At 42.1% G+C, this 12,380-nt stretch overlaps 1 protein-coding gene across 1 annotated transcript; it reads left to right on the top strand.

Moving 5' to 3' along the window:
* Positions 1 to 6,292: 6,292 nt before the first annotated feature.
* On the top strand, positions 6,293 to 8,755 carry six3b (SIX homeobox 3b). The gene is made up of 2 exons (XM_050060163.1): positions 6,293 to 7,365; positions 7,929 to 8,755. The coding sequence occupies exons 1-2, from the start codon at positions 6,671 to 6,673 to the stop codon at positions 8,065 to 8,067; spliced, it is 834 nt and encodes a 277-aa protein (XP_049916120.1). The 5' UTR covers positions 6,293 to 6,670; the 3' UTR covers positions 8,068 to 8,755.
* The last annotated feature ends 3,625 nt before the right edge of the window (positions 8,756 to 12,380 follow it).

Genomic DNA, 12,380 nt, shown 5'->3' with positions numbered 1-12,380 from the left:
GCATGACCGTGTGTCTCTGGCACGGCCGACCCGTCAGCCAGACTTTTGATGAGGCTCCAGCTGTTTGTATTTTTGGCCGCAGGGGTTTGTTTGTCAGGCAGCTGCTGTGTTTGTGTCATTCAGGCTATTAATTAGAATCGTGCTGAGTGGTGAGATGACACTAACAAAACACGGGATAATGATGTAATCGCTGCTTTCACATCTGGCCCAGCTGTCCTAATCTATACTGTAGAAAACAGTGCAGCGCATAAGAGGAATTATTAGTCAAATTATCAGATTATTTTGTTTGTTCTCCTATCAGTAAGGTGTTTGTGCTTTAATGTGCGTACTCGTCACCCATCTGTCATGTGCTGATGAGTGTCTGTGTGTGTTTGCTAGGTGTTTACATGTGTATTCATGTTTGTCTCTGAAAAACAAACGGTCTTCTGTCCAGCTGTTTCAGCACGCACACAGCTGGACTAACGCCTCGCCAGTAGAAGTAGCATGATTAACTTGCAGGTATTGGATTACAAACCAATCAGGGGGACAGGATTAGTTGCTCAGGTACAGTTACTTGAATACCTGTTCACCTCAGCTTTCTGTGACAAAGGTCGAGCTGTGGTCAAAAGGTGACTGACCACACACACATACACACACACACACACACACACACACACACAGGCGCACAGTGTAACGCAAAGCCACATCCATCTGTCCACATGTGCAGCCAGCTTTCCTTCCTTTGGACCACCATTTGTGTGGTGATGAGGAAGACTAACGACTTGTCGCTTACTTTTTTAAATCATCAATAAATGTGTAATGTCTCAAACTTGTTTAATTTGTATGACCCACTCTCCAAACCCAAAAGATATTTAATTTACAGATAATAATGCAGCTAGTCTTCATATTTTTATAGGCTGGAACCAGCATTTTCCTTTTTTAAATAACTTGAAATAACAGTTCAACACTTTGGGAAATATGCTTATTCATTTTCTAGCCGACAGTTAGATGAGATGATTGATACCACTCTCATGTCTGTGTGCTAAGAATGAAGCTAAAGCCAGCAGACAGTTAGCTTAGCCTAGCATAAAAGCATGGGAAAACAGTTAAGCAGGATTTATACTCGTGCGGCAGAGCCTTCGCCGTAGCCTATGCACATCGCCTACGCCGTTGTGAGCATTTATACTTGTGTGGTGGTGTGTCTGTGTCACTCTGCAGTTACACCTCCAAAACACTAGTCGGTGGTGGAGGTTTCTGTGAAGTGCTGTAAAGTTTAGTTGATTCAAAACACACATTAAACACACATTAAACATGGCTTAATAGAGACAATTTCAAACACAAGTACACAAATCAGCTTCACTATAACTCGCAGCATTCACAGACAAACACTTGTCTTTATCTGGACACATTTTCCCCACAAATACAACATGCTAACGTTATTAGCACAAGCCTATGGCATTTTACATTGTATAAATTAGCCTAGCAGCTAGCAGAGATTTCCTCTGCTCATATGAAGCCAGGATAAATCACACACAAGACTTAAAATGCTATTTTTGTGGAGGCTTTATTGTCTTCACAATTTATTGTTTCTTATCTGTGAAATTAAAGTAAATAAAAGCTTTGTTTCCACTGAGGGAAATGGTTTCAGTTTACAGAAATAGACAGGAGGTCTGCGTCCCCGCGAAGTGTAGTTACATTACTGGGGAGGTGCACGTCAAGCTACGGCATGGCTCTACATCAACGCAGAGCCATGCCGTAGATGCGGTGTTGATTCAACGCGGAAGTATAAATTCTGCCTTAGCCTGCACACAAAACGTCTTGCAAAAGCACAACTTCACACTCAATACTCCCTTTAGATATGAAAACAGACACATTCATTTCAAATGATAGAAACATCATCAACACTCCCACTTGCTCACTGTGAAGTCTCTGGGAAACAACCTGCTGTGTTCACACACGGGCTCAATCAGACATTATGTGAACTTTGTTCAAGGCAGCTGGTAGGGAAAAGTCTGTGTAATGTCCAGTCCACCTGATGTGGACATTTGCGTCCTCACATACAGCTCCTCCGGTTAACGTCTAGATAATTTCAGGATGCAGCTGCAGATGTGTGAAAGGGACTTTTGTTTTTTGTACAGATTAAACAAGCAAGACACAACATGTTAATAAGTGAGCTTTAGAGCTGCTTGTAGTGGATTTTGTTCTCTTTTGTTCAGAGCTAGTTGTTTCCTGGTTGTGGCTAGAATGGTATCAATCTGCTCATCTAACTCTCAGCATGAACGTGAATTAGTGTATTTGCTAAAATACTGAATTATTCTTTTAAATGATAAATTGATTATCATAATTGTTGATTACTTTCCTGGCAACCAGATGAATGCTTAATGGATTATCCAATACTTAATTGTATAAAAAGCGCTGTCCGCTCACTCTCCACATCTTAATTTTCGTCCTTCTCAGCCCCCGCCACAATTTACCCCCCCCTCTTCCTGTTTTTTTTTTGGTTACCATTGTGCACCAAACTGTCCTGGATCTCTGTAAGAGCACAAAAGCACAACAAAGACTCAGGAAGTGATTAGTGGCTTAACGAGGAGGAGGCTTTGCAGGGACTAAGGGGGGCTGTATGGCCTCTTCCATGAGACGGGGTGAGGGGGTTAAAGTTTCAGGGCTTAAGAGGTCAGTGTTAAGTTGTAGAGGTCAGTGGAGAGGTTAATTAGGAGCAGGGCTTTTGTTTACAGGGGATAAGGAGACGCGGGAGGCAATTCACTTCGAATCCGCGCTGTATTCCTCCAGCCACCCTGGAAGTGTCATCCACCTCTACTTTCTTTCCTCTTCCCCGCTAATTGTCCTGTGGCTGAAAGAAGATGTAGCTGAATTAACTTAATTGTCACCGTTGCGACACACTCGCCACCTCATCACCACAACACACACACACCTCAAGTATGTTTCCTCAAGTATGTTTGGTGCCTCCTTCTTGCTTCAGTTAGAGGAATGTCTTTTCAACTTGGAGGAGCTCTGGCCGTGACTGTCACTTGGAGACTTGTGTGTGTGTTTGTCTATTGTTTCTGCTGTTAAAACAGACATAGAAACATGCTGCTCGGTGGACTCAAGAAGCACAGCAGAATGAGCCACTTTATGTGAATGGAGGAAGAAGAGAAACTGACACTGAAACAGCTTTCTTGGCTGCGATGTTCCTGCTTGTTGATCACCATTAATCAGCTATGTTTGTGAATATGCCTGTTAGACTGTACTGTTACGTTTCAGCCTGTTCTCACTCCTAATTCGTCAAATACCACCTGTTCGTCAGTGATGTCAGTGTCAGACACCGACGCATAGAGACACCGTTTGCAACGGTATGATACACACAGTTTTAGAGGCAGCAGGAAACAACCGAACTCATCAAATACAGCACCTTTGTCAGTGGATGTCGGCATCAGACACAGAAAGGCACCGTTTGCAGGGTTATGATACACACCGGGCGGCATCAGCGCCAGCAACTACCATAACTTAAAGAGTGAGGAAGACCCTGTAGGGTGGGGAGGAAGGGTGGGGGATGGGTCCAACAAACTCTGGACTTTGACCCAGGATCACGCGGTTTGTTTTTTGTGTGTATTTTAAACCAAACCATTGACTTTTGTTGCGTAAACATAAGGAAATAAACCTAAAAATAAGGTGTAATACCTATGTTTTTATTTTTACAAAAAGACACAATGCATGTAAGGAGTGTAAATTGAAACACAGTCCCCGAATGTTCAAATTCAGACGCAGGACAGTACCTAGCACGTCATATTTAGACGGGTTAGTCCAATGACGATGATCTTTGACGAGTTGGGATCAGAGCGTGTTGTAGTTGTTTGTTTGCTTCTGATTGTTCTTACAAGAACATCATCAGACCCCAATGAAAAGTTTTTAAAAAAGGAAGAAATTTCGTATTCTATTCAATGTATTCCTTCTCCTCAAACCATGCATCTAAATTACCCACAATGCAACTCAACCATCAAAACTTAAGTTGGAGATTCAGCTGTGTTATGCTAGTGGCAGCTAACGTTGTCTTGAGATGCTAGCCTCAAGGTATGAGAAGCGGGCTCTTATTAACTACATGTCCTTAGATTTTTTTTCATTTTCAAATCTGTCATAGAGGTCCCCTTTTGGAAACTGCACAACCAAGTCAAACAGAGCTGTACAAACTCAGCCTTTAATGGCTAGTTTTTAGCCACCTAAAAAAGACCCAGATAAAACAATATTTATTTGAGTGTAATTATTAATTGTGTAACTAATTTTGATTTAATTGTGTTTAACTGTATATCTTTAAACATTACAGTTACTGCTAAAAAATGAGTTTTCTGATTTTACATATTTCTGCAATTTAAATCAAATACCAGTCGTCTGCTTGGAAGTGATTGTTGTTGTTAGCGCGATGCCACAGTGATTCAGTCTGTTACTGTTATTATTATGAAGCTTATTTGATTTGGTGAAGGAAGGAGAGATTACCACGACCGTGCCTCATCTAGGGTGAAAAACTGGCACACGACCACCATGCCGGGACATCTGTCTGTTAGGGTAATTGGCATTAACCCTTTCAAGCTGGGTGACCCCCTTTTTCACGCCCAACACAGCTCACATTTGGCATGTAAATGTGTGTGACAAAATAGAATGAGATGCTGCACAATATAGGCGTAAAAGTATGTTTTTCTTTTCTCGGCCAAAAAAAAAAACTATTAATATTTCACACACACGTACAGGCTTATGTGGTATATGAGGTCAGTGTGGTTTTCAGTGGTTTAAGGGGACCCACTTTTCCCACCATCGAGTAAACAAATAGTCATGTCAAACACTTGATCTGCACACACACAACCCTGCATGAGGGGTGCCACACTCCAAAGCATATGGCGCAGGGCAACCAAAATGTGTTAATGCTGATTGAATATGCAGCTCTATTAGACTAATGTTAGCAGGCTGTGTAGTCCCGATGCTAATCCAAGGTAAGAGAATGGAGCCGGAGCCGCAGCTTATCTCTGAACTTACGGATATTAGAGAATGGAAAAGTGATTAGAAAGTGATTAGAGTGGAGGGACACCACTTAGAGAAACATACGCTTTCAGGTCCGGGTGATCACACCGTCCACATTACTGCTATTAATGATGCAAGCTGCTTACCGGCAGGACCAGAGAGGTTGTGAGAGTTAGTTGATAGCAGACAGCGAAGTCAGTTCTGTTTCAGTCTTTTCTCCTGTTTTACTGTTTGAAGAATATGACACATCATCATCATCATCATCATCACAGTTTTTCCTCTGCTTAAGAGGGCTTATGGTCTTCTTATTGGGGGTGCCTGTTGAGCAACAGGAGGCACAACCTATTACTATTTCTCATACTTCTTCTTATTCTTCTTCCGCATCGATATTTTGGTGCGCTTCTTGTCCCACAGCATTGCCAACACAGTCACAAAACATACATCAAAACGTGCAGAATGATTGGGAATGGTGTGCTATGACATTTCTCAGAGATTTACCAAGTGTTTTTACGAAACATCATAAAAATTCTCATTAAAATGAACGGGAGATCGTTGAGAAAACAACGTGAAAACAACAAAAAATCCCTCCTCTTTGAGGCCACACCAAATCGCCATACTTTCACTTTGAAAAATTATTCAAAGTTTAAACCGCTCATGAGACTCTAGACTTTATTGGAGCAAATCAGCATTTTTGTATCTATTACGGTTTTTAAGAAATTGCAGTTTACATTTGATGATGTTTGTTTCAGAGTTTATAATGGGTGTCTATGGGAGAGAGCTAGAGTGATGACATCACCACTAGAGTGTGGAGGAGCTGGAAGATCCTCTACAACATGTCTAAAAAAAATTGCTCTCAATGCCACAATTTTCGCTCTACATACTCAATTTATATATCAAAACTTAGGAAAATTTGTGCTGGTGGCAGAAATGTGACAATGAAATCACATTAACTTACACATTTGGCGCAGTGAGCCTTCAAGCGAAGGAAGAGCTGATTTTTCTCATTGACTCTTCTGTAAAGATATAAATAAATAAATGATAAATGAGGCACATAAAAGCGGTCGGTTAGCAAAAATACAAAAATAAAATAAACAATAAATACAAATTTTAAAAATAAGTGTAATGATAATAAAACATATACTAAGATGTGTTGGAAATTGTATATTGATTTAAAAATTAATTTCATCAATGTAAAAATTCCAGAATGTTTCACGGTTTATTTATTTTCTTATTTCCAACGCACAATCTAAAATAAAATGTGTAACTGTCAAATCAGTCTTCACAGTTTTAGTTTTTGATGCTGTTTTTGTTCATCCTGTAATAGTTTGAGTTTATTCCGTGGTATGTTTTTATCACTTTCACTTATTTTATTCAATTTCAGAGCTCTGTATAAAGCCAGTAAGTGGCTCTTGAGTTTTTTTTTCAAGGTTCACAATAGAGAGTCATTCATAGAGACTTCATGTGTCCAGCTTGTGCTTAAAAGCAGGGAGATAAATCCTCTCTGTTTGATTGACAGCTGCTGCCATGACAACCCCGCATCAGCTCCAGGGTGTCCAATGAGGAGTCAGATTCAGGGTCCCTCCCTGACTCCCAGGTGAGCTAAAGAGTCAGACTTCAGCAGATTTCTGTCAGACTGTCTCCGAGACACGCTTGGTTTCCTCTCTGGTTTCACTCTGTCATCCAGATGGTGTTCAGATCGCCGCTCGACTTTTTCTCAGCCTCCCGGATCCTGCTGCCACACTTCACGGATGGGCCCCCTATTCTGGCCCGCTCCCGCTCCCCGGAGGACCCTCCCTCTGCCTGTCCTCCCCTGGCTCTCCCGGGGTTGTGTTTCTCCGCGGCGCAGATCGCCAGCGTCTGCGAGACTCTGGAGGAGACCGGAGACATCGAGCGGCTGGCCCGGTTCCTCTGGTCACTCCCGGTGACCGCAAACGGCCGCGACTCCATCTCTGAGCACGAGTCCGTGCAGCGGGCTCGCGCCGTGGTGGCTTACCACACCGGGAGTTTCCGCGAGCTTTATCACATCCTGGAGACGCACCGCTTTACGCGCGCCTCGCACGGTAAACTGCAGGCAATGTGGCTGGAGGCGCACTACCGGGAGGCGGAGAAGCTCCGGGGGCGACCGCTCGGACCTGTTGATAAGTACCGCGTGAGGAAGAAGTTCCCGTTACCGAGGACAATCTGGGACGGTGAGCAGAAGACGCACTGCTTCAAAGAGCGCACACGGGGGCTGCTAAGAGAGTGGTACCTGCAGGACCCGTACCCGAATCCCGGGAAGAAGCGGGAGCTGGCGCACGCAACCGGACTCACACCGACTCAGGTTGGGAACTGGTTCAAAAACCGGAGACAGAGAGACCGGGCGGCAGCAGCAAAAAACAGGTCAGTGACTTCTGCTCAAAATAAGTTGTCTATTGAGTGTCACAGCTGGTGGCCTACAGTGAGCAGGGGCGGACATGTATAACTTTGTTTTACTGGTATCGAAATACTTTTAAAAATTAAAGTAACTTCATGTGTCCAGCATGAATCCGTCTCCCTATTGATCACCCACTTTCAGTCTCCGCGGGCAGCCCTAAGTTGTGCGTAAAAAGGGCTATTCATGCGTAAAAGCGCACGGCCATTCAGCTTGTAGCTTTTTGTCTTCCTTCTGTCAGTCTGACCTGGTCGATCTTTCTCGCTTCTCTATCTCTCTATAATTTGCTTCAGGGTCAGTGTTTGGGTCAACCCCCACACTGATGGGTGAGGGCATATATTGCTTACCACGCGTGGACTTGAGATGCTTTTATATAACAGTTTGTGTGTAAGATTTTGATCCATTTTAACCCTTCATTTTGGGTTCAGTTTTATTTTTGCTCTTTTTTTTCCACAAGAACTTGTTGCACACACTTGGGTCTATATTTAAGATGACTTCCCCACTTTTAACTTCTTTTTCTGTTTATTTCCAGGTTGCAGCACCACCGGATGTGTCCAGACGGTGCGCGGTCACTAAGCGGAGGAGAGTGCAGTCCAGACGAAAGCGGGGAGCGCGCAGATGGAGAAACTCTCCTCTCAGTAACGGACAGTGACTCTGACTTGGATGTTTGAGACTTTACAAAAATATGACATGGACCTTCAGGGGGCCTCAGTGGATTACCGGAGAGAGGAGGATGATGTGTGCGAGGGAGGAAGAAAAAAGGCTGGTCAGGGTTGCAATAAATGTTCAGGGCATAAAACAGCTTCATCCTAAATGTTTCCTCAGCCCACCAAGCAGATGATGTTCCAGGTTACATGAAGATTTTTCTTTTGCTTCTTGAGAATATCATTGATTTGTGTCTTTCTTGTTGGTTTCCTTTTTAAAAAAAACAAAAAAACGACATCACTGCCTGGACGGTGACGTTGCACATGTGTGGACCCAGCTCGCACCATCAGTCTAATTAAACAGACATCAAGCCGTGGACCCCTGTTGGACTTTAACCCTGCAGGGACCCCCACATGGGAGGACCTTTACGCACTGAAACCTGCCAGTGAGCTAATCACTCTCATTTTCTCTAATTATGTATCATTATTTTTCTTTTTCAATGAAACCAGTTGTTTCTTTAGAAGACCCTGATGTCCGCTGCTGTAGACAATCAATACGCACTGAAGCCTAAAACCTCCCTTGTTTTGTTTTGTTCCTTTACCTTCACTTCTACTTTATTTAAAGTTCACTGTGCAGTCTGTGTGTGTTGTACTTTGTGTTCAGTTTGATGCTGAACAAATGTTTTGGTATTTTATATAAATAAAATTATTTAATATATGACTGTTACTGTGCCCACTCTTCTTTCATGATGTTAATATTCATAAGGACAGTGTTTCTAGGCAGATATAGGGTAGAAACAGTTCATTAATTATTGTTAACGCAGTATAAAATGGCTGTAATCATCCTGAATGATGAACTTTATGATGACACACATGAATAAATGCTTATAGTGTGTCATATAAAAGAGGCATTATTAAAACACAAGTTGGTCTAAAACAGTTTATAAATGTGTTTGAGTGTAAAAGAGTTTTGATAAATGACGTTTGTTCATCCGTTATATTATCCATCTATACGTGTTAAAGGAAAACACAATAGAAGTAGAATTTTAAGTGACTTTAGAGGCAAATATTGTACTTTTATTACTGTACTTTTTACTGCGCTGCACTTATTTACCTCTAGTTCATTTTTAAATTCAGATTAATGACATAAAATACAATCAACAAATACAATGTATCATTTTAGGTTAAGACTTTATTGATCCCTGGAGGTAAAATCACAAACTGCCCAGCAACATAAAAGTAATGTACACATTATTCATTATATCATTCATAGCCCTATATCATTATAACCTCTTATGCTATTAGGGGTCGTGGACATTGGGTGAGGGGCAGGGTACACCCTGGACAGGTCACCGGACTATCGCAGGGCTCATTATTACATTAGTGCCTCAATAATTATAATCTAGTGTTATAAACATAATTCTGAAATGGACCAGTACGTTTACTTTTGGTATGTTGAAGGTATTTTGCTTTTAGGGACTGTTCATTACTTGTGAGGGAGGAGGGTTGGTGCAAAAACGGGATGGCATGTCAATTGTGTTTTTAAAGCACTGGGGAGGGACTTGCGTTTTTTTATTTTAGCTTAGGGGAGGGGGGTCGTATATTGTTTTGTTTTTTTTACCGCAAATTTTTTATTTTAATTTATCACAGCCAGAAACAAAAAAGGTTTAATTTCAAAAAAGATAAATGAATGTTGGATTTGAAATTTCTGGCGGCTGTAGGACACATCATGTGCAACAAAGGCTTCCGTCAGAAAAAAAAAACCCCATAACCGAATCTGATCTCAATATTATGATATTTCTCAAAAATCACTTGAAATTTTGGGCAAAGGTCAACCGTTTACACTGACTGAACACCATGCACGATAAGAGTGAAAAAACAGATTTTTTTTAACTCCAGGATTTCGACTTCAACTTTTAACTTTCAAACATCAAAGGGGAAGTTTTAAAGATTTCAAGGAAAAATATTTGTAACTTCAGGGAGGGTCAAAAAAAGTTACACGCCAGCCACGCCCTAAAGGCCTTTGCACACTGAGTCTGTTTTTTCGCACAAGTAAACACAACCTCACGCTGTGTCAGTCGTGTTCGCACAAATGTGTCCAGAACTTTGGTTCATCATTAGAATTTTCGGAACAGGTTCAATTTTCTGCATCTTTCGCGTCCGCCAGAGCCTTCAGAGATGTCTGACTAAGAATCAGTGAAGAGCATGTGGCAGCAAGACACAGCCAGAGGAGCGGGGTGAGCGCGCAGAATCATTTCGTAACTCAGACAGCTCAGATATTCAGGATGATGATGATGATGAGGAGGAGGAGGGTGTGGACTGCACACAGAATGTGGAGGACCAACACATTCTCACTCCGACCTCGTCACATATTGACGTTTGGTCATGGACTTTCCATGTCCACATACGACGTGCAAGGGACCCTGGGTGTGTTGGTTGTTGACGTTCTGGGACACTGTGTCAAGTTCTGCCTGTTACATGCATTGTCTTCTTTCAAAATACACTTCTGTTTTCACAGGAAGTTTAACGTTTACATACGGTCTCTTTCAAAATAAAAGCACTACGTCGGTACAACAAAAATACGTGTTTAGGTTTAGGAAAAAAGAACAGGGTTTGGCTTTAGAATTTTACGGGACGTGAACACCGCTCTCTCAGGTGAAAGCTGACATTTGTTGGACCCATCCACAGCCCCAGTCAGACTTTCACCGCCTACTGCCGCATTTCCCCCTGATGCCGCCAGGAACTGTCACACTATAATGGCAACTAGCCTCATATCATGCCGATGTTAAAGGACACCTTTTTCCTTGGTTTCTGATGCCTCAAGTCACTGCCAAAGCGCCTGATTTCGACGACTTCGGAGTGAGACCGGGGCTCGGAGGACTGAGAAGGAAGACAGCTCCGCCCCTTGATGCAGCCACGGTGCCAAATGAAACATGGAGGGAGTGGTGACAGCCAGATAGGTGACTCCAGTGGAGAGAGGCAAAGGACGAAATGTGTCTTTTCATTTTGTCACGTTTTGCGAATTTTCACAACGAATAGAACAATAAAACGCATCGGAATCAGCTTGCAAGGTTTCTGTGTGCAACGATTTCTTTTTCAGATGACGGATTAAAGAAATGCACCTGAAAGAAAAGAACTCAGTGTGCAAAGGTCTTCACTCTGACAAGTAAAGAACAGTCCCTTACTTGAGTACATTGAGTGCAGACCTTGGAAACCAGACTCTCCCAAGACGTCTGCATAGTAGCCTGCTAGATATTTATTTATTTTTATTTGTGCAAAAAAAATTATGGTTGTAAACTGTGTATCCATACACCTCCAATATACGCCAGCTTCCTTCTCATAGGGAGACATACAAAAAGGTCTCATTTTTCATTCATCTGATTTTTCTGGAGGGCTGTGAACAAACTGGACACAGTGTGGAGGCAGAGCGGCGCCATCCAGTGGTCAAAGTAAAGACACCGGCTGCTGAGGACATTTAATCAAGCTTTAATCAAGGTTGTTGTACTTCAGGCCTGTTTTACTGTCATGCTACTTAATACTTCTTACTCCACTGCATTTATATGACAAAGATTTTAAATACAAATTACACAATTATTTAGAATTTTTTTTACAGACACTGCATACGTCGAAGTGTATATGAGGAATTACATGGAGTCAAAAACTGTTTCAAATACGAAGGACTATTGAAATGAACATGTTTGAAAATGAATCCAGTGAAATTGCTCTCTAGATTAAAGCTGCAGCCAGTTCAGTGATTCATACATGAATCATCTAAAAGTCTAAGTTTGTGTGTGTGCGTGTTTGTTTTAACATTGTGATCGCATGATTCAGATATTATTGCTCTCATTATAGCTCCTCATGGCCTGGCTCCAGATTACATTTCAGACCTGTTGGTCCCTTATGAACCTCTGCGTAGTCTGAGATCCTTGGACAGACGTCTTCTGCTTGTCCCAGAGTCCAGACTGAAGACCAAAGGGGACAGAGCTTTTGCCATCGAGGCCCTGAGGCTCTGGAATGGCCTGCCAGAGGGTGTAAGGCTGTCTGAGTCACTGGCTTCGTTTAAGTCTCTCCTATAAACATACTTCTATCTGAAAGCAAATCCTGATTTTATCTGACCTGTCTGTCTTTCTATTGCTTTCATATTGATTTTAATTCCCATTTATTATTGTAGCCTGACGTGCACCTCCCCAGAAATGTAACTACACGTCACAGCGACGCAGACCTCCTGTCTATTTCTGTAAGCTGAAACCATTTCCCTCAGTGGAAACAAAGCTTTTATTTACTTTAATTTCACAGATAAGAAACAATAAATTGTGAAGACAATAAAGCCTCCACAAAAA

This window comes from Epinephelus moara, chromosome 13 (assembly GCF_006386435.1).
Source record: "Epinephelus moara isolate mb chromosome 13, YSFRI_EMoa_1.0, whole genome shotgun sequence".
In the NCBI taxonomy this organism is placed as follows: domain Eukaryota; kingdom Metazoa; phylum Chordata; class Actinopteri; order Perciformes; family Serranidae; genus Epinephelus; species Epinephelus moara.
The sequence above is the reverse complement of the archived record's forward strand: the minus strand, read 5'-3'. Positions and strand labels throughout refer to the sequence as shown.